Here is a 23,021-nt window from a genome sequence, read left to right on the forward strand (position 1 = left end):
GGTCCTGTGCAGATTATGTACTCTGTAATCAATTGGCATTGCCAACCTAAAGGTTGATCTGCTGTAAATGATGAGGATTATGAAGAAAAACGTTTAAGTTAAGAATGATATGGTCCCGGCGGGGCTCGAACCCGCGACCTTCGGCTCATAAGACCAACGCTCTAACCAACTGAGCTACGGGACCGATTTGGGATAGATATTCCCTTCACATATTTTGAATTTTTAAAAGAGTGTCTCAGTTGCTGTTCTCTCTCTGTGTAGATAAGTAAAAATGCCATTTATTAAGATAAAGATGGCCAAGTTCATGTAAATTAAGGATCGAAAATGTTTGCAATATATTAGAATTATACCCAGGTGTACAGTCAACTAGTTAGTTATTTTACCATTTTTGTAACAAAATCTATTGATCTGTTTCTCTGATACAATAAGCATGTATTTATAATTTAGAGTTTCTTTATTTTTAAGCTGTTGTGTAAAACACACCATTCACATAACTTAAATAATAATATTTGATTTGTAAAATTTAAAATTTATCTTTTAAATTAAATTATGCCATGTGCACTTTATTAAGTGTGCGCGCTCTTAATTATACTAATCGGCTTGATATATAATTGAATTTCTTTATAATTTATAGTACCTCAAATGGCCAATGACTCAATAGATCAAAAGAAATATAAAGGAAAATATTGAAATACTTTTGTTTTATATCAAAACCCCAATTGATCTATATGACCCCAATTGATCTATATGACCAAGATTAATGCGACTAATTTCATGTACTAATTAGGACTTAACAAATTAGTGCCTTAATTAATCAATATTATTATTTTTATTTTTCAATTAGATCGAGCATCAAGTACTTAAACAACAAGTTTAATGTCCGAAAATTCAAAGAAGTCATTGAAGAATAAAAAAAACCATAAATCTTAACTAGTCTTACTAACTCACCAAATGCGTGATGAGTAGTACTATATGTTCAAGCTCTAGCAAGTCATTCTAGCTGGCTTCAAGTACTAACTATTTCCTCTTAATTATCCAGTATGTATGTGTGTATATATATATATATATATATATATATATATATATATATCAGCTGGATCGAACCATGCATGCATAAACGTTTCGTTTTTTTTAATTTTTTTTTATTATTTTAAATAGAGCATAAGAAATAACATGAATTGATCATATACTATAATATATAATATGTGAATATTAATCCAATGAAAACATTCATTGATAAAATCTTTCTTGAATAATTAGGACGTTCACTATAATGGATTTGATCTATTGTGACGAACGAAATTGTCACAAAAAATAAGCAAATTGTCATAAAAAACTTTTTTGTGACTGTTTAAGACCGTCACCAAAAAGGCATCACAGAAAGTATTTTGTGACATTTTACTGTACAACTGTCACTATTTCTTTTTTGGTGATGTGTAAAAGTCTTACGTGAGATATAACATTCAAATATGAAGATTTTTCGTGACAGTTGAATTCCATCACAGAAAGAAACGTTCGCACGTACTGAATAACGTTTGAATGTTTAACTGACCGATTAGCATTCAAATAATAAATATCTAACATACTATATATAGTATACTATATATAGATTATACTATAGTATAGTATAGTACTATACTATATATAGATTATACTATACATAGCTAGTATAGTAATCTATATTATATAGTTAGTGATCTATATAGTTAGTAATTTATTAATATATTGTAATCTAATATGTTGTAGTCTATATACTGAGGAATCTATATAGTATATATATAATATATAGTGGTCTATATAGTTAGTATAGTGATCTATATAGATTAGTAATCTATTAATATATAATTAGTACATTAATCTATACTTGGTTCTCACCATGACTTTGGCATGAGAACCACTGCAGAAGATCGATCCATTAATTCTTATTTTTTAATTTGTTTTAAAAATAAATTATTCATTTTTTATTGGAAGATCATGTAAAGGACCTGGCTATATGTTTTTATTAAATTTTATAAAAATATGTATGATGATTAGGACCACATGAAGTACTGTTACAGCCTGAACTCAAACCCTTATGATCATTAGCAATTAGTTAAACCATTATTAATCCACTCAAACATAGGATGGTAGAATCCGGCCGGCTTTAAATGGCCAGGAGGACGACTTCTCAATTAAAGATTGATGCATGCCTAGCTACTCGATCGAGTCATAATAAGCTGCTCAATATAGATTGAGGAACGTTAGATACAAGTTTCAAATAGATAATTCATATACAAGTCTTTTATAAAAAGGTAGATCTCACTAATAAATAATATATATATATATATTTTTTTACATTTTTTTTAAATGCATGTGGTCAACTTTTTTACTAGGACTTATATGTGGCTTGTATATTTGAGATTTGTACAAATTATTTCTCATATAATTTAGTCTTAAATTAAACATTTTTAATGTTTTAATAAAGGGATTATTATATTAAATATAAATTTACATAAAAATCATTCTTGTGAATGTATGATAACGAGCATATCTTAATGTGTTTAATAAAAAATAGATAGTAACGTATATTTTGAAAGGAAGTTAATATATATAAATATATTTTTTCAACTATCTTTGGTTAATCATATATATATGGTGGCCAGTCGACTCATTTAGGATTAATATGGAGGTTTTTAAAGGCCAATTGGATTATACCTACTTTCTCTCAGTTTTTATGTAAAATTATGTTAATTGAGTCAAATGAGTTATTCGGTTCAGTTCAATCCATTAGCATGAAACGTGCTAAATGAATAGTGTCGTGTTGATCTATTTTATAGATAATTAATAACAGGTCAAAATATGTCTTGTCGTGTTAACCCGTTATTTTAATGGGTCATATTAGAATATGAAATTCTGACACGGTTAGCTTAACGGGTCATGTTCGTGTTGACCCATATAGTATAATATGTATGCCTTGATACGACACAAACACAACCCATTAACAAGATTTTCTATCCCTACTCCCATTTGAGGTGGCGGCACTAAGCCACCTAGCTATGAATACAAATTGCAAATTATGTAATAGGTTGGGATGCAAAAAGTAAAATACAATTTTTTTAAGAACTCTAAAATAATTATTAGACTGATAGTGCGGGATGAGGGGGCTAAGGCATATGTAAGAATTTTTATAAAAAAAAAAAATGACATAACTCTATATATATATAATAAAAAAAATACATGTTGTTTCAGTACAAGTTTGAATGCATATAAAAAAATAAAATATAATCAATTATACTAATTGAACTTGTCGCTCTTTCAATAAATAAAATTCATCAATTATGGGATTTTTGCTAAATTTTTCAGCAATTTCCTTCTCAATATAAACTACTATATAATCTTCAAAAAAGTCATCTTCCATTTTGTTTTGAAACCTTGTTTTAACGATATTCATAGCCTAGAAAGCTCGCTTAATTAGTAGTTGCCGACAAACTTAGAAGTGTCAAGGCAACTCGAATCATTCTGTCAACTAGATAGTAAATATTGGCATTTCCAGTAGTTTTCAATACTCGACATAAATCAGAAATTGTAAACAAGTCTTGTAGATCTGATGATAAGGCATATCATTAATTCTTGTAACGTTGCACCTGAAATTTTAGTTGATCTTTATCTTGTTCAATAAAATTTTTTAGATAAAACTTCTCTATAAGATCACCTACATTGTCAATGTTAAATGATCACGTTTTTAACTTCTCTAGTAATCCATAAATGTTTGTTTTTTTTGGGGGATATTTTGCCCCGCCCCCCTCTCCCGGGGCCCCCCCGCCTACGTTCGTCCATGCTAATTAACAGCCGTATGTGATATTGCAAGCATGTATTGTATGCAAAACCCACCCTTTTCATGTATCATTTATGTCAAGTACTTACGTGGCTTGCTGCATGCATTTAGTTATCTCTATAAATTGCTGAGTTGCTCTTCGACATTGAAGCACAAAAAAACCACATCGATCGCCAGCGACTTGCCGTTTCTGCATACAACATATATACAGTACGTACCCTAGATCATCTGAAATTGGAAATAGATCAGAGATCATCATGTCATTCCCAATTTCAGCAGTTCCTTCTTCAACCCAAATTGAAGCCTCTGGAAAATTAGTGGGTCGTAACTTGGCGCATTTTAGTCCCAGCGTATGGGGTTCTCATTTCCTATCTTATGCTTCTGATTCCAACGTACTGGTGAGGAGATACTACTCGATCCCTACATATAATATATAATCTTATTTATTACATATATATAGCGCGCAATTAATATATATAATTTCCTTTCTCATGATGTGCTTACGTAATTTATTATAATTTTGCTGCAGCATGGCTATGTAAATTTGTTGTTGAAATATTAATATTGTTTTTACTCTTTGGAAATTTTCTTTAAAACAACGTCATGAGCTAATTAATTAATTAATTATCAAGTAAATAACTTAATTTAGGTGAGGATGTACAACAAGTAAGTACTACTCCTAGCTAGCTTATTCCAGAATCATTAATCTCGATATCTTGATCACTTGCACTACGTACTGTCACATGTACATGATCACGAACAGTACCAAGTTAATCGAAGGCCGCTTGTACTACTGTTTGCTCATCAACTTCTTAATTTCTTGTAGGGTAAAAAATATATTGTAGCGTTTCTGCTTAATTTCTAATTATATTACTTAATTTCTGGATTCTGATCACTAAAGACCGGATTTATAACCTAAAGATCAACTTGCAAGTTGCCTATGATCATTTCATTTCTTAGTATAGAAGCAGAAATTCATGCAGTACTGATGATCTTATCGGAAACAATCTTTTATGATGTGAACAAATTTGCTTGATCAATCGTGTAGGACGCAGATGATGATCATAAAATCATGCAACAAGTTCAAGAATTGAAGGACGAGGTGAAGAGGATGCTAATTATAGCTCCCGGTAGTACCGATCAAACGCTTTCAGAAAAGCTGGATTTGATTGATGCAATTCAGCACTTAGGTGTTTCATACCATTTTGAAAGTGAGATCGACGAAATACTGCAAAAAGCGCACAATATCAACCCTCCTTGTTTTAATAACAGCAATATTATGGATCATGCTGCAGATGACCCGCTTAAACTTTACACCATTTCTCTTTGGTTTCGATTGCTTAGACAACAAGGTTATGACGTTTCATGCGGTACGTACGTAATTCTCATTAATTCGTTCTTCAAAATCTCTATTGTTTTCTCCTTAATTCGGGGCAAACTAATAATATTCATGAAGTGAATCATGTATATATAATAACAGCATTCGATCCCTCCCGCATTTGAACCCTACATGATATATACTGCATGATGCTAATATCAGCATGAACAGCGCCATTAATATTCACATTAGCTGAATTCTTTTTTTTCTGTTTTGAGTGCTCGATCACTAAGTACTGTTCGTGTGGTTGTAAAACAGACATTCTTAATGAGTTCAAAGATGACAAAGGTAGCTTTAAGGCATCCTTAATTTCTGATGTGAAGGGCATGCTGAGTTTATACGAGGCTGCCCATCTTGGCATAAATGGAGAAGACATTCTAGACGAAGCCCTTGCTTTCACTACCACTCATCTTGAGTTAGCTGTGAATCATATGAGACCCCAACTGGCAAAGAAAGTAAAGCATGCTCTGAACCGGCCCATCCGCAAAGCGTTGCCGAGGTTAGAGGGATTATATTACATCTCTATCTACAAAGAAGAAGATTCATACAGCGAAACTCTGCTCAAGTTTGCCAAGTTAGATTTTAATGTATTGCAATCACAACATCAGAAGGAAATAGGCGGTATTACAAGGTATCATGAGTCCAATTACTTGATATATCGATCGCTGAGGCTTTTTATTTTGTCCTTGGCGCATGTATATTTTGGTGAAAAATGAGTCATAAATTAATAGCTGTAAAAGAATCGTACGTGTATTATATATTACCAGATTTTATTTGAATTTCATAAATTATAATGTGAAGTTAAGTCGAATTTCTCTTTCAGGTGGTGGAAAAATTTGGACTTCACTACAAAGCTGCCTTATGCTAGGGATCGAATTGTAGAGGACTATTTTTGGGTAATGGGTGTGTTCTTTGAACCCCAATATTCTCTTGCAAGAAGGATTATGACCAAAGTAGCAGGCATGATATCGATTATAGATGATACCTACGACGCCTATGGTTCATATGCAGAACTCAAGCTCTTTACTGAAGCAATTGAAAGGTTCGGTCGAGCAAATTCACTACAACAAATTTCATTTTTAGAGAAAAAATTTATTAGGGACGAATTTAGTTAATTTCATCCCTAAAAGTACTTACTTGAGATGAAATTTAAATTTCGTCTTGATGATGTTCTCAAGGCATTCCAACAGATAAATATCCGTTTGAACTAAATCTTCCATGACGAAATATATCATCTCAAAAATAAAAATATATTCGAATGGGAAAAAATATGTTCGAACAAAGAGTTACGTCTGTTCGAATGGTTTAGTGTCTGTTCGAATAATAATCTTGATGAGAAAGCACATATAATTTTGCCAGAAAAAGTTTAAAACTATTTGAATTACTGAAATTTTATGTTCGAACGAGGGTTTTTTAGTGAGAAAATTTGACGGGATGGTTGCAAGACAGTTCGAACTCAAAGAAACTGGGTTTGAACTAATTTGAACGCCACATTTATTCATTCGAATGACTTGTTTGGTGGAAAATTATAAAAACATTAGCGGGAATTTGATTCAATACTGTTTGAACGGAAGTGTTCGGCTCGAACGTGCGGTATGAACTTAATTAGTTCGAATCCAATAGGAAATTTAGTGCTCATATTATAATTTGGTTTAAAATTCCATTTTCCATAAGAAATTTATAAGTTTATAGTTTAAAAACTTTTCTCAGTCATATACATAATTAAGATGGTGAGATATGGAAATTCTTGTTGTTTGAGCTTCAGATGGGACGTTAGCGCCATAGATATACTTCCCGAGTATATGAAACTAATTTACAAGGCACTGCTAGATGTTTACGATGAAATTGAAGCAGAGACTGCGAAAGACGGTAGACCATTCTGTGTGCATTATGCGAAGGAATCAGTAAGCCAACAATTCCTGCTTTACTTCGAACTTTTTTTTCCCTTTTGGACGAACAAGTTTACATTGACGTTGGATATTTTCTTTGCAGATGAAAAAACTAATCCAAGCTTACCTTATCGAAGCCAAGTGGTGCAACGAAGGCTATGTTCCATTAACAATGGAGGAATACATGTCTAATGCCACGGTGACGTCAACATATCAAATGCTAGCCACAACTTCCTTTCTTGGCATGGGAAATATTGCAGACGAAGAGGTCTTTAAATGGGTATTCAATGACCCTAAAATTCTGAGAGCTTCAACAATCATTTGCAGACTCATGGATGACATTAGGTCCCATAAGGTATAACGAAATACTTGTCATTTTCCCTTTGATATTTCACCCCGACATCGTTTTTATTTCGTTCACGACACTTGCAGTTTGAGCGAAGAAGAGCACATGCTGTGTCAGCGGTTGAATGCTACATGAAGCAGTACGGTGTTTCGGCAGAGGAAGAGGTATACAAATTGTTCGGGAAAGAAATTGTAAATGCATGGAAAGATATGAATGAAGAGTTACTCATGAACCCGAGTACTGCAGATCATGTCCCGATGCCCATCCTTGAACGTGTTCTGAATCTTGCTCGTGTAATGGATTTGCTATACAAGGACGACGATGCGTATACTAATTCTTATTTGATGAAAGATTATATTGCATCCTTGCTCGTAAATCCTCTTGTTCTACAGTGATCGATGCACACATATATATACTAGTAGGCCGGTTACCATACATCTTGCATGCTACGTACGTGTTCCCTTCAAATAAAGGTATTTTCAATTGCCCGTCTGCAATACATGCACCCGTAAGTGTTTGTGCTTGTTGTCTTAATGTATTTATCAATACATGGAATAAGGTGAGAACTGGTAATTGATGAAGCAAGATCAACAACATGTATGCAAAGATATTAATGAATCGATATCATGCATGGAGCAGTACATGACTTTTGAGTCCTTGGAGTTATCTCTTCGTTGTATTTGCTATCAACTTAGCTTAAATTCTCGAGGATATATATATATATATATATATATATATATATATATATTAAGTGCATCATTTGACATTGTTGACACGTGATCTTATTAACGTGTCCAATAATCAGGATGTTCCAGCATGCAAATTAACCGAGCGAAGTCTGAAGGCTCGCTGCACATGCAGAGAGCTTCAAGGTCATTTGCAATAGAAAATTCTTCATGACAGTTAAACCGGCCCCAATGTTCCTGCATGTGGCTCATGGATTTAAACACGCGCATTAAAAAAAGAGGGAGAGATCAGAATAAGAGAAGAGCCGGCCGTGCTAGCGTGGCGCCCAGTTTCGCGCTAGTAAAATTGTGTTTTTATTTTTATATTTTAAATACTCAAAAAAAAACTAATATATTAAAAGTTATTTTTTTTTAAAAAATAAAATATATGAACGATCAGAGTGAACAAACTCAAGCCGCGTACCTACATTTCTCATTAGAAAATTCTAATACCAAAGACTGATTAATCATGGATTATTATATTATATTATATTATATTATGGTTCTTAAAAACTCTCGAGCATATATAGGACAAAGTTGTTAGTTGGGCTAGCTAGCTGGATGCACCCCAGTAATATAACAGCAGGCAGCAAGAAAAATATAGTGTTGAATTAAGAAAAATACTATTTTATCCATTCAATTTATCCTCTCAATTTGATATTTGATATTTTTTAATTTTTAAAAATTTTTTTTGTACTTAATAATTAAGAAAATAATTATTAATATATTGATATTTTTTTATATTTTTTAAAAATATTTTAAAATAATAAAAAAATATGAAAAAAAAAATTTAAAAAAAGTAAAAAAAATTCTGAACTAAATGAGATGGAGTGATGCACTGGGCCGGTAGAATAGCACCACTTTTCAATTAAATATAGGAATAATTAATTTAATACTGAGGATTTATGGCTTTTATTATATATTCGGTCGGTCGACAACTAACTCGGGAAGGACAACTAACTCGGGGAGGGCAATAACATTTTTTTTTTCCCTTAAAAAATGGAAGTACTAAGGAAACCTACGAGGCATCAAACAGAGATCCAGCACCAGCAATATAAAGAAAATTAGGTACGTCATATACTATCTAGTTTCTCAAAGGGAAACTGCACTATACTCTTTAAAATTAATCGTGCCCTGAAATATTATAATTTATGTTATCACCTTCAATATATATATATATATATATATATATATATATATATATATATACAAAAGTAATGCTATGGTCGAAATGCAAGTCTAGTAGACTCTCTAACTTTAAAAGAAAAAGTGATCTGTGATATTAAAAAATAATTTTTTTTATATAAATTTAAAATTTACTTACTTTTCTAGAAGAGATGAGAAAGACTTACACATTTTATAATTACAAATATATATATATATATAATATCTCCACAATCCCTGCCGATGATTATCAAGATCAAAAACGACTTTTTGGTAAGAAAACGACAATGTCTCGAGAAGACAAAACATGAGTACGGAAATATATACAAGCAATAACTTGGATCTTTCTGTGTCTTTGCCTCTGGTTTTGAAATTTATAAACTTTGGATGGAAATGAATAAAAATGGATAAAGCAGATCAAATCAAACCCCGAAGTATAACCGTAGCGGGAGTGGTGGTGGAGGTATCGGCGGCGTTGCTAGAACTTCCATAAACCCAAAGCAAAAGAAAGTCCAACACAGAGGACTTGGTGTAATAAACCCAGCCCACCCAGCCCTTTTTTTTTTTTTTTTAACCCCACCCGTTCTCCCAATCTGATCCTAGTCTCTCTCGTACGAACCCCCTCCCTCACCTCGACTCTGACTCTCTCTCTCTCTCTCTCTCTCTCTCTCTCAACCGTGTATATATATATATATATATATATTTTCTCTCTACGTAGAACCTCTACCCACAACCACTTACTCTTTCAACATCATTAATGACTATTAAATAAATTCTCATCCCTCAAAAATAGTATATTTAATTAATTTTGTACATAAAATTTGTTAATATTTAGTGTTGTGAATTGTTGAGAATATACTTAATTAATTATGCTATTAAGGTTTATTGACGATGAATTTAATATTCAAGTGTTACTGGTGGGTATTAACTGGAATTAATCTATGTTTATGTCATTGTTATATGGTTGAGTGTAGACGTTATTTACGTTGAATTAGTAAGGGAAAGCGGAGGAAGCCATGACAGTGGATCTTCCCAAGGTAATCGCTCTAATACCATGAAACAGAGAAGAGAAAGAAAGAAGATCTTGGCTCGGAGAGGAAGCCTTTACCTTTTATTCCTATCGATTCTTTTACAAGAAAGTCTCTATTTATATATGCAAAGAAACAGAGTGTTAACTGAGAAAATTACACATCATACACTTAATATTTGTACACATCACATATCAGTATATTAAATTTGTAATAGTCTCCTTCAAGATAATGTGTATATATTATGCATATTCATCTTAGATAACAAGGACTGAAAAATCTTAGAACCTAAAGGCTTGATCATCAAATAAGAAACTTGGTGAACTAAGGCAACATGTAAAGTAGTTAAGGATCATTCTTGTAACTTTTCACGCACTAAATGACAATTTAACTCAATGTGTTTAATATGTTTATGATAAATTGGATTAGCTGCTACATGAAGTACATCTTGATTATCACAAAAAAGAAGTACTGGCTGAGGATGAAGTTGATGAAGATCAGTAAGTAAGGCACGAATCCAAGTTATTTCATAAATTGTATAGGCCATTGACCTAAATTCAACTTCTGTAGAGGATCGAGAAATTGTATGTTGTTTCTTAGATTTCTAAGAAATAAGTGATTCACTAATAAAAACACAATAGCCACTGATTGAACGATGGGTATCAAGGCAACTAGCCCAATCCAAGTTTGAAAATGCCTTGATGTGAACATCAGAAGAAGTTGGAAAAAACAAACCCTGACCAGGTGCTAATTTGAGATATGAGAATTCTTAAAGCAGCTTGTAGATGTGGTGCACGAGGATTGTCCAGAAATTGACTTAGATGATGGACTAAATATGTGATATTTGGTCTAGTATGAGTAAGATAAAGTAATCTGCCAATTAATCTTCTATAAGCAGAATTATCAGAAACTAACTCACCATCTTCTTTAGATAACTTGGAATGAGTATCCATAGGAAAAAGGATTGGCTTAGCAGCAAGTAAAGCAACATCTGAAATCAACTCAAGAGTATATTTTCTTTGTGACAAAGAAATGCCTTTATGGGATCGTGCAATCTCCATCCCAAGAAAAAACTTAGCAAGACCCAAGTCTTTCAATTTAAATTGAGCACTTAAGGATGCTTTTACAGAATCAATAGCAGATTAGTCAATACTAGCAAGAAGAATATCATCAACATTAACCAATAAGGCCACAAATGAGCTACCGTCCTTTTTAGTGAACAATGAGTAGTCTGCCTTAGATTGTAAGAAACCAATATCAAACAAAATAGGTCTAAATTTCGAATTCTATTGCCTATAAGCTTGTTCCAATCCATACAAGGATTTTTGTAGTTTGTATACTCTCGTGTCCCCCTTACTAAGATAACCAGGAGGTGCTCTCATATAAACTTCTTCATCTAATTCTCCATATAAGAATGCATTACTAACATTTAAATGAAATAAATGCCAGTTATGAATAGCAGGAAGAGACATCACACATCTGATTGTAACCATTTTTGCAACAGGTGAGAAAGTTTCAAAAAAATCTAAGCCTTTTTTTTTTAGTATACCCTTTGGCAACAAGTCTTGCCTCATGTCTCTCATTAAAATCATCAGCATTGTATTTAATTTTATAGACCCACAAACAACCAACCTATAGGAATTTTGTTTGAAGGAAGTGTTGTAAGAACCCAAGTGTTATTAGATTCTAGTGCAGATAATTTTGCAGACATAGCATCTTGCAATGCCTAACAACTCGGTGATAGAAGGTAGGTTCCAAATTAGAGAATATAACTACAATAAAAGCTCTATATGATGGAGACAATTTAGAGTAAGATAGTACATCAGAAATGCTATATTTGTTACCTGAATATAGAGCAAGATGTTCAGCAAATGTTGGAGAACTAGAAGCAACCAAATTATACCTGAATATAGAGCAAGATGTTCAGCAAATGTTGGTGAACTAGAAGCAACCAAATTACAATGAAAACTTTGCAGGTATCCAAGTATTTTATGTTGTCGATTTGACCTTCTAAGAGGTGGAAAATGAGTTCATCATGTAGAGATGGGATATTTATGGTGTCTACAGTAACTGGATCAAGATTTGTTTAGAATGAGGAGGTTCAAAATATGTGAAGCTTTCAATATAGTTAGGAATGAATTTAGGAAGAACAACATGATTTTGCTTTAATATTTGTAGGTTGGAATGTGAAGAAGTGGACTGAGAATGAAAACGGAAAATAGATATTGAGAAGGTCTGCTGCGATGGCTTCTTCTGTTTTTGTCTTTCTGAACTTGGATAATTCTGCAAGTCCTTATCACTTACAAAATGGTGATTCACCAAAACCATGTTGGTGTCTCATTTCCTCACTAGGAAAGATTATCATACACGGAGCAGATTGATGCAGATGAGTTAGAAAGAAAAGAATAAAATTGAGTTTGATGAAAAGAACACAGTAATATCATCAAAAGCTTATGTTAAATTAATATTTGCTTTATATGTGTGTTTTTTAGCTTTTGGGGGGAAAAAGTTTTCATCCCTTTCATTATTGTATTATTACTCATTTTGTTTCTCCAACTCCTTTTAGTTTTGGATTTGGAAAGGACTTTAGTATATGAAAATTGTAGGTGAATGTCTCATCAGGTACCTCATTGTCATCTGTACTAAAGTTTCGGATGGATCCCCCTTCAAACCAAAGCTAGTATTGCAACTATACACCTATGTGGCCTCCTTCTTGAGTTAATGCATTATGCTCGAGATTTTATTTTATTATCTAATCATTACAATTTTTATTAAATTTAAAATAAAAATATAAAATAATTACTTTACATTTACTGCATTATGCTCGGAATTTTATTTTATTACTTAATCATTATAATTTTTATAAACTTCCCAACAAAACACAAAAAAATATTAAAAAATTATATTCAAACAAATTTTTTAACTTTATAATATTTTTATTCAACTTTTTATCTCTCATTTCTCAAAACTCAATAAAACATTTTAATTCAAATAATTTCTCTGTTATTCACATAATTTTGAGATAGTTCATGCTTGGAACATAACTGTTGTTGTCAGATAGTCTTAAACTAATTCACTATTATTCTCCAACTATTTCACTACAATTTATAGATATTTTGAAATATTCTTAATATCCAAACAAATTATAAATATAAATTTCCAAGCGAGCCCTGATTAAATGTATTACAAAATGTCCAAGTGTCCAAGCCAGCCCTAAATAAAGTCAAAACGATCAAATGTATTACAAAATAAACAATGACATCTTATTGAAAAGAAACAACCGCGGTTCTTCTTTTAGGAAATGGAATACATCCGCGAATCTATGACCAGCCCAAAACATAGTGAAGAACATAGATCAGGGCAAGGGAGAAAGGGTAAAGTAGGAAAGCAACAAGAGCTGTCCAGAGAGGGAAATGGGTACGGAAGCTGGCGAAGCCACCCACCATAACGTAGACAATAACAATAACCAGCACTTCAGAGGAGAAATCCCATGTCAATCCCCTAATGTTAACAAGGGCTAAGAACACTGAGATACATAGAACATTATTCACTGTTACTACCCCATATAGCTGCATGCACCAACAAATATATGAATTATAATCAATCACTTCAAATCAATCGAGGTAAAAGACAAACTTCTGTAATTTATCCGACATTCCACCCTATAGAACAAGCACTAAACATTGATATGAAGAGTGAGAGATGAGAAACGAACCTCGGAAAATGTTAAGGAGGCTGTTATACGTTTGTCATGGCTAGCAGATGTAATTGTTGACACAGCTTCCCTAGAGTTGGTAGCTAAAGGCAGCGCGATGAAGGAGACGAAGAAAGAAGGAATACTGGTGGCATCAGCCAAGTTATCAATGGCATCAACCAAGGGGTCAGCAAATGCGATAGCAATGAGAGTTCCCAGCAACAACAATAGCACTGCTTTGATACATGTCCACCTGGAACCCCCAGCATCCTCAAATTCTTCATCGCTTTCATCACCCACATCCAACAAATCATGCTCTCTATATGTGTCCTATAATAAATGAATTTCCAAAGAGGTCAAGCATCTTGTGTGATATGAAAGTCAGATCGAACACAATACATGCAGCTCAACTTAATTACCTGGTCAATGTCATCTAAAAACCCAAGCGTCCGAGAACTAGGATTCTGAGAGGCAGTCTGTATACGCCTTGCCCTCTTCAGCCAATTAGAAATGACCTTGACAAACTCTGTCTCGTCAATGCGATGATCCTGGGATGTATCAAAATCTCTCATTAATTTATTTACAGCATCATCCTTAGTGGGGTCAATCTCTTCAAACTGAATTGAAACAATCAATGCTCTCAATTCACCATATGAAATGTTTCCATCGCCATTTTTGTCTACTACAGAAAACAACCTGTCATGATATTGAACAAAATTCAGCAAATACCAAAAAAAAAACTTTGTAATGTGAAAAAAACTGTTACATAGTTTAACAAAATCACGGTTCAAAAAAAAAAAAAACTAACTTTTTAATTCCTTCCTCATTAGGTTCACCATTATCCCTTAGCAGCCTCCCCACTGCCCGGTCTCTTAGATGCCTTAGAAGTCCTAATACAACACGCTTGTGCTTCACATAAGATATTTTTCGTTTCTGGATCCAAGGTTGAAGGACCTGCAAAAGGTTTTCCATGTTATCCATCCAAAAACCAATGCTCTCAATTCACTATATATATATGCAAAAGGACCAGCGAGTTTGAGATTATGGTAATTAATGGAATGTTCCTCACCTACAAATTCCCTTCTTGGCAACGGTGAACAGGGCAAAAAACAGAAAACCTTAGGGCCCAATGTGCACTGACCCAAGTCTCTAAAGAGGAACTAAGGATGGTGGATAATAAAGTACTTAAAACTACCTCGGGGGGTACTTCATTTGAGGTGTGCTTCAGGACTCTTTTCTTCAAAATTACTTGGCAGAAACTTAAATTTCACCACTTACATACTGTGAGGTCAAAATCTCAATCAGATTTTATATGGAATAGGATCAAACCTAAATACATGGTATTATTTACCCGTGATTTCTCCCTTATTCTTAACATTAACATCTAAAATTATGTCAATAAAGCTGCACCAAGCATTTGACAGGTTATGCGTACTAAGTATACAAGTTTGGTTTATCAATGTTACAAGTTTTGGTGGCCAGAGTTCACTTCCCTTCTAAGACCCCTGACTAAAACGCTTGCCATCCCCAAACTTAACTTCAACCATGTGTTAGTTAAAACCAGCAGTTTTAACAATCTGATCATGGACCAGTTTGGCTGCTTATCAGGTCCCATAACATAAACTGGAGCCCTTGGCCTTCACATACTTGCGTATGGGGGCCTGTTTGCTTCAAGCTCATCAACAAATTTTCATTCTGACCACCTAGAGTACAGGTTTAATAACGCTGTCTAAAATCCTTAGTAGAACAAATTTTCAAAGTTTCCACATCAGACAAAAATTAAAGGACCATTCAATATGATCCACAGGAGAACGAAAATTAATTTAGATAAACATGGCTAAAGAAACTACACAGAAAATATAATTATGGCATAGACACATTTACCTGATAAAGACAATAGGAAATCAATAGTAGGAGAGAAACAATAAGCGCAATCCAGACTGCCAAGTGCCTCCCCGAGGTTGAATTGAGAACTTGTGGTATTTGAACGATTATAAATGGGAGGACAGAAATCACCATAATCCTTGCTGTATAGCTAGTCCAGATATCAGTACTAACACCCGATTCTGCAACCATGGGGATTTTATCGGGTCATGAATCCATCTAGCACGTTTAATCCTACAGTTAAAATGCAGTTCACTCTACAGGAAACATAAACAAACGATTCCTATGTATAGAATAATAACTTCAACATCCATTCATAACTCTCATAAGTTCACATGAATGCAATACAGTTCAGTGGATGGCATGCATGGTTTATGCATGCATGTCTAATGCATATGATGAGCTGGGTCCCATGTAATGAAAAACCCAAAGGACATACATACCAGTTAAGTTAAAGCCTTTTGTGTCTTGTGCATCTTGTGCAACATCGTCAACGAGGTCGCACTTGCCAACAATAACGCATGTTCCCCATATTATCGTAAGAAGCGTAACAGTTGAACCAGCTAGCAAGCCCATACCAACAGAAACTTGACTTTGAGCAGTTTCTATGCTTCCTGAAAGACCGGATACTAAACAAGGCAACAGATTATAAGAAGCATTAGAAAATCAATCGAAAAGTGGGGAATTTTCAATGGCTCTGACGGATAAAATGCAGTAAGAAAGAGATCGATTATGACAAATTAATCATTTCTCATAGATAATAGAGTCAAGGTAACTTTGCGAGAGCGTATATGACATCCAAGCAAATTTGCTTCGATGTCATATACTTGTAATATGATAAAAACAATAATAAGTAATTTAATGGTTAAATGAATATCATCATATTTTTTCATTTAAATTGATAAAAAAAAACAACCAGGAAAGCTTTAAGACTTCTTAACGCTACCAAAATTCAGTAGCAAACTTCCTAGCTAGGTCTTTCAAATTATCCAAGAAATTCCATTTTAAGCGTGTTCGAAGTCTTTTTAATGAAACCCAATAGAAACAAAATAGCGCATTATATATTTAGAGTCTTTGTTTATGAAAAGTTTTATCCAGCAATATCCCTACATCGATCACACACTTAATGATGAAAAAAATAAAATAATTTTTCTACTCAATAAATGTGCAGTGTAAAACTGCTTAAGTAAAATAACTTCCTTATTTATTAGTAATTGTATTTCGGTTGGGTTTTCTAGGCCTTGTTTGCGTGACGAATTTTCATATAATATTTTCTTTAGAACTATCACTCACATGTAAAAGTTTTTCAATTTCAAATTTTCAATTTTTTTATCTTATCATTACCTAATCATTATCTAACACAAAATCCAATACAAATTTCTTAGACTTACAAACAAAATATAAAAAATAATAGGATTTTTTTTAAATGTCAAAATAAAAATAATATTAAAAATTTATATTCAAATAAAGTTTTAATTTTATAATTTTTTTAATTTTTTTATTTAACTTTTATTTTCTTATTTTTCAAAATTTCATAAAATATTTTAACTAAAAAATACGAGATATTCTTTGAGTGTACAAACGAGCCCTTATTTTACGCTTATCAGATACGAAGCAATCAAAACTCGAAAGCAAATTCGTTGCCACCAGTCTTTATCAAATATTGTACAAAGTAAACAGAAATGGGCCCAAAAGTCGATACGTCTCGACTTAACCATAAATTAAAGGAAAATGGCCCTCGCAAGTAGAACTACTGTGAAAGTAGAAGAAATGGCCGGGAGGGCAGGTGGGCCGGAACCAAACTGAATCAAAAAATTTTAAAGACATCTCCACAGATTTTCAGCAAGAATATTCTTTTATATATATATATATATATATATATTTTAGAAATTTTTTATCAAAGAAATAAAGGAAGAGAGAAAAAAAAATACTTACCAAATAGGATCCAAAATTATATTTTTTTCTTGTTATGATCAGTCTATCTTACATTTAATTGCTGAGAAAATCTAAAAGAGAGGAAAAATGAAAGAAAGGAACTCGACATGATGTTAACATTAACTTCCAAGTTATAAAATTTTCTTCTGCTTTTCAACAGACAAACAGACCAAAGAAACAAAACGAAAAAAATAGATCCAAATTACAATTTCTTCACAAAATAAATAGAGAAAATTCGGAAAGTGAATAAATTAAGTGCGCACCGAGAATAAGCATGGCATCCGGAACGGCGCCGAGGATTGGAAGGACCAAACCGCCGACAATACCAGGGCCAAGAATCTCCAACAAGACCTCGCTGCCATTGGCCAAATAGGTGGCGGAGAGGAACATGAGGTAGTCATAGACGACGATGAGGAAGATATTTCCAATCAGGGTCTTGGTGCAGGGCAAGAACCCGTAGGTCTGCTCGCAAGTGGACTCAGCAGCAGAGAAGGAAGAGGACAGGTTCAGAGCGAGGTAGGGCGGGCCACTGAGCGGCTGGACCCCATCGGAGACTAGATCAGAAGATAAAGAGAAGTACGTACGGTGGGTGATGAAGCGGCCATCGGAGGGATCGCATAAGATCAGGAAGAAGAAGAGGAGGAGGAAGGAGAGGGTTAGATGCTTGGACATGGCCTTAGCCTTAGCCTTAGAAGAAGGTTTTTAGGGCGGGGGTGGGGATTTTGGGGGGAGTGTTGATCAGTTAGACATCTGAGAGCGAGAGTTTCTGGTATGGTTTTGTGCGACCATGATCATCACTACATACATACACACGATGATGACATAAATGCACACAGAATGTGGTGAGAGGGAGAAGAGGGTCGAAGACCTTACCAGTACGTTGACTTTGGCTTGCGTTCACGTAAACCCGATAATATTTTTGAAAAATGAATGGATCGGATGAGTTGTTTTAACTAAAACATAAATTTGCAATTAACTATATATATCTGACTTAAGATCACGTACGTACCAATTAATAAGATTAACATTATAAAATCCCCACATGATGTCCTTTCGATCACATGTCGATCAAGTACTTCAATCATGTACAAACACAGCAAATTTTCCTAAACATGGCCTGTCACGTGAAGAATATGCTCCACACTCCGCAGTGATGAAGACACTACATCTTTGTTTGGAGGTGACGATAATTCAATGGTTGGCATCCAAATGTCAGCCTGATCACCTAATCGAGATATCAATATTTATAATATATATGGCAAATAATAATGAAATTAGGTGGTAATTGCATGCATGCAGACCTGCAAAATAAAAGTAGAGGTCGTTGGTTGGGTGTGTTAAAATCATGTGGATAACATGCTAGCGTACTGTCACTTTTTATGGCAGGAAAACACAGAGCAGTAAGTATCAAGGCATTTAAGAAATTCGATGGTTGGCATCCGCGTGAAGGTAAATGATAATTAATACAGAAAATTAAAAATAATAAGGATAATTGTAGAAATTAGAGTATATATGAATTAATGTTCTTGTATTTTAGGATTAAAAAATAATATTTTTTAAGTATTTCGGAACATATATAATATCATGTAATTAGTACGTCACTACAAGAAAATGGCTCTATCGGGATGATTTTTGGTCTGTTGCTATTAATATCGCCGTAATAATTCATTATTCACGGTGATTTCTTGGTCGACGCGGCTTTCAACTTGTACATTTTTATTTTTACCTTTTGCAGCGATTTTAAACACACTTGTGGCGCTAAATTTTTGCTACAAATATTATTTTAACTTTTGAAACAATTTTAATGATAACTGCGGTGCATTAAACCGCCGCAAAATGTCAAACCTTATGTCGATGCACAATTTTGCTGCAATTCTCATTTTAATGTAAATGGCACCAATACCACAGAAAATCAAATTTCTCCCCAAATCCTGATTTCACCTTCATCTCCATTTTTGCCTACCAGTAAGACACACCCCTCAATTTGCACATGGCGATTTAGGAGCTCCAGATTCCATACCGTTGCAGCCTCGTCCGTTTCTTGGTTCTTCTTTTGCGGAATCCAGGCCCCTCATTCCAGACTCGAAGTGAACCAAAGTCTGTGCCTCCACGTCCGTTTCCTAGTGATCGTTTTGGGAAGTCCAATATCGGCAGTCAAGATCGTCCATCGACACAGTGGGGACTCTCTTTCATGCATCGCAGATATTTCTAGTTCCCTTTAAGAAATATCTCTCCCCCTTTATCCTCGCATAAGTTGCTTATTGCAAAAATTATACATTTTGGTGAGTACTGATTAAGAGTATGTCTAAATTCATGTCTTTTCTGGGCGTGTAAGCATCCTTGTTTTTTGAGTGAACCCTTTTTTTTTTTTGTTGATCAGTAGCTTATGGATTTTTCCCTTCGTTTGGTTTATTCATGGCCCATTCACTGGTGCATTGTTTGTGTTTGTCTCCTTCGACTGTCTTTGAAGTTCCAAACTGTCACCCATTCAAAATTAGTGAAAATATTGGGTAAATGAAGTTACAAACTGTCGTTGAACTTCCAAATTGATGCTTTTAAAGGAAAAGGGAATGTCTTTTATGTTTTCTGCTATATTCAAGTGCAAAATTTTAGTTAGAAATTGTTAGTACTAGCTTAGCTATCCTTATATTATGTTATAGTTGTCTTTGTCTATTTTAATGAAGCCCCTTTTGTCCATACATCTGAATAATGCTTGTCATTTTCATTTTAGCTAAGTTTTGCAATTAAATACAATCTTTATTGCGTCTGGGGGAAAGTATATACTATGCCTCAAGACCTGTGATTGGTTCCAAGTTTCATTATCTATATTTGTTGAACTAATTATAGTTATAATACATTCATATATTTAATCGTTTACTTGAACTGATTATAGTTAGAATACATTCATCTATTTAATTGTTTACTTACTTCAAATGTTAGTTTCTTTAGTACTGAAAGAATCTGTAGTATGCATAGGTGGGGGAAGAGGATTCCTGTGAATAACATATTACAACGAACGCTGGTTGAACAGTTGAACATATAACATGTTTTAAATTGAAAATGAGTTTGGTTAATAGTTGCAATAGGAAAATTATGAACATTCTAAGATAGAGAAGTAATGTATTTTGGTCCCAATGAGTTACAACTTGTTGATTTCTTTATTCGTCCCAATGATATTTGCAGCGTATTTTATCATATTAGCATCGAAAAAAATCGTTGCAAATAACCAATTTTTGAGACGATTTTTGTTTTTTACTGGCAAAATTTTTAAGTAAGTCAACAATTGCGATGAAAGTGCAGCGCAACATAAATCGCTGCAAATGATTATTTGCAGCGATTTATGAAGTTATTTACAGTGAATTTTAGCACCGAAAAAAGCCCTATTTCTTATAGTGCGTTCGTATATTTGGACGTGGTTTGATATATAGGTAGTAGCTTGCACGTTCGTAAATATACAAGAGAAATGATATTTAGAGCTCCTAGTTTGTGCAAGTTTCATTCATTTATTTTGAAAAAAAAAAAGTAAATCTAAAATTTACATGAAAAATTTATTTTTATTAATAGTAGACTCATATTTTTTCAAATAGAATCTACGAGACTTTCACGTTACATCGAGTACCATATTACTCTATAATATAATGAATTTTCTTTTGATAACCAGTTCATGAGTTTAATAGTTTTAGAGTCAAGATTCTAGCTAGCTGCATATCTATAAAACATTAATATTGATATATATATTTCAAGTCAAGCAACGACAATATGCATGCAGTATGGTCCATTAACGTACGTACGTCGACTTACAACAGCTTAACGGTGTATTAAAGAGTTATTATAAAGACAACCAACCCAACTAAAAGACTAGCCACGCTAGCTGGGACCATATATTCGAAAATGATACACTTTTTTTATATAATGAGAGATATTTTTATAAAATAACTTATAAAAATAACATAATTTTATACATTTAAAGAAAATGTTATTCCAATCGATGGAATAGGCTGATGAAATAAAGCAATCAATGCTTTACTTTTTTTAATTTTTTTTAATGGTTAAAGAAGTTATTATTAGTGAATTTGTGTACTTTTTTAATGGTTAAAGTGGTTATTTTTTCCCTTACTTTCATGGCCTTTGTTTTCTAACTTGCACAAGAGGCAACAGCAGGAAGGACCAACACAGTAGGGACGGACCACGTCAGGGGCAGCAGAGGGACCGATGGTAGATGACAGCCATCGAGCTGGGAAGGAACAGAAAGTGGCTATGAAATATATGGCGATTAAGGATTTTTATGACAGCTAGAACAAATCAAAGTTTCGATTTTCTCGTGAAAATTTATCGAGGGGAACAACCTTATCAGGAAGTTCTTGCAGGTTTGTAGACATCGCGCACATTTGATGAAAGATCTCTGTAGTTTAACGATCGATGCATATGATGGTGTCTTTTCCACAAATATTACTCCCAAGATTACTGAGATATTGAACCGTCCAACAAAATTTCAACATAATCTTGGGGTCTAATCAATAAACAAGAAGTCCAAGCTTATAATCTCACCAGGGACGTGGGAAGGAGCCTCTCTCGTTGTAGAGATTGGAAACCAAGCTAAAATCCCAGTCCTTTCTATTGCTGACTCGACTCCACTCTGGGCATTAAAGCGGTGGCCCTTCCTGCTCCAAGCTTCCCCAAACTATTAATGAAAGCCATTAATGCTACTATCGTTCAGTCAAAATATTAAGAATTATAACTCTCCTGCAAAATATGCTCAGGCACCTAGAAGCCAGGAAATTGCAGCTGCCTTGAAAATTTTAAAGGCAGTTCCCTTGCGCTAATGAGCCTTGCGCCTTAGGCCATGGGCTGTGCTAGGCCACGGTAACTGTGGGGCTGCTGTGCCTTGTGCCATGGCTGGGCTGCACGCCCAGGCACGTATGGAGGCCCATCCTCTCAATAAATCATCAAAATCCCTTCTTGATTGGCATAGGGGTGGTTCAAACTTCAAACTTCAAACTTCAAACTTCAAACTTCTTCCATCAGGGGGTCAATGGTGGTGCTCAATACTACTGAGCCATTTATGCTTAATCGTATATGTACGGATCAAATTTATTAAAACTATAAGCCATATTCCATAAACTTTCTATAAATCTCTCTTTTCAAAATAATTCATAATTTTTAA

General features: G+C 33.8%; 2 protein-coding genes and 1 non-coding gene across 3 annotated transcripts; 1 reads left to right on the forward strand and 2 right to left on the reverse strand.

Moving 5' to 3' along the window:
• Positions 1 to 110: 110 nt before the first annotated feature.
• Positions 111 to 184, reverse strand: TRNAI-UAU. The gene has a single exon. It is a non-coding gene; the product is annotated as a tRNA-Ile (tRNA).
• A 3,788-nt stretch (positions 185 to 3,972) lies between these two features.
• Positions 3,973 to 8,088, forward strand: LOC121234679 ((-)-germacrene D synthase-like). The gene is made up of 7 exons (XM_041130731.1): positions 3,973 to 4,212; positions 4,863 to 5,184; positions 5,451 to 5,823; positions 6,016 to 6,234; positions 6,958 to 7,096; positions 7,185 to 7,436; positions 7,514 to 8,088. The coding sequence occupies exons 1-7, from the start codon at positions 4,072 to 4,074 to the stop codon at positions 7,820 to 7,822; spliced, it is 1,755 nt and encodes a 584-aa protein (XP_040986665.1). The 5' UTR covers positions 3,973 to 4,071; the 3' UTR covers positions 7,823 to 8,088.
• Positions 8,089 to 13,543: 5,455 nt separating this feature from the next.
• Positions 13,544 to 18,748, reverse strand: LOC121235169 (sodium/calcium exchanger NCL-like). Its single transcript, XM_041131447.1, has 7 exons — positions 18,121 to 18,748; positions 16,366 to 16,551; positions 15,923 to 16,104; positions 14,847 to 14,992; positions 14,458 to 14,734; positions 14,060 to 14,368; positions 13,544 to 13,913 (listed from the first exon to the last, which is right to left on the reverse strand). Exons 1-7 carry the CDS (start codon positions 18,527 to 18,529, stop codon positions 13,665 to 13,667), a joined length of 1,758 nt encoding a protein of 585 aa, XP_040987381.1. The 5' UTR covers positions 18,530 to 18,748; the 3' UTR covers positions 13,544 to 13,664.
• Between the last annotated feature and the right edge of the window lie 4,273 nt (positions 18,749 to 23,021).

Source organism: Juglans microcarpa x Juglans regia, chromosome 6D (genome assembly GCF_004785595.1).
Source record: "Juglans microcarpa x Juglans regia isolate MS1-56 chromosome 6D, Jm3101_v1.0, whole genome shotgun sequence".
Lineage (NCBI taxonomy): Eukaryota > Viridiplantae > Streptophyta > Magnoliopsida > Fagales > Juglandaceae > Juglans > Juglans microcarpa x Juglans regia.

What these genes read in the sequence shown, in the direction of transcription:
- LOC121234679 (XM_041130731.1), top strand. Translation starts at nt 4,072, where the DNA reads ATGTCATTCCCAATTTCAGCAGTTCCTTCTTCAACCCAAATTGAAGCC. An exon ending in GAAATAGGCGGTATTACAAG is followed by an intron (nt 5,824 to 6,015) that starts GTATCATGAGTC and finishes TTTCTCTTTCAG; the next exon opens with GTGGTGGAAAAATTTGGACT. An exon ending in TGCATTATGCGAAGGAATCA is followed by an intron (nt 7,097 to 7,184) that starts GTAAGCCAACAA and finishes TTTTCTTTGCAG; the next exon opens with ATGAAAAAACTAATCCAAGC.
- LOC121235169 (XM_041131447.1), bottom strand. Translation starts at nt 18,529, where the DNA reads ATGTCCAAGCATCTAACCCTCTCCTTCCTCCTCCTCTTCTTCTTCCTG. An exon ending in AATGAGGAAGGAATTAAAAA is followed by an intron (nt 14,735 to 14,846) that starts GTTAGTTTTTTT and finishes ATATCATGACAG; the next exon opens with GTTGTTTTCTGTAGTAGACA. An exon ending in TTTTAGATGACATTGACCAG is followed by an intron (nt 14,369 to 14,457) that starts GTAATTAAGTTG and finishes CATTTATTATAG; the next exon opens with GACACATATAGAGAGCATGA.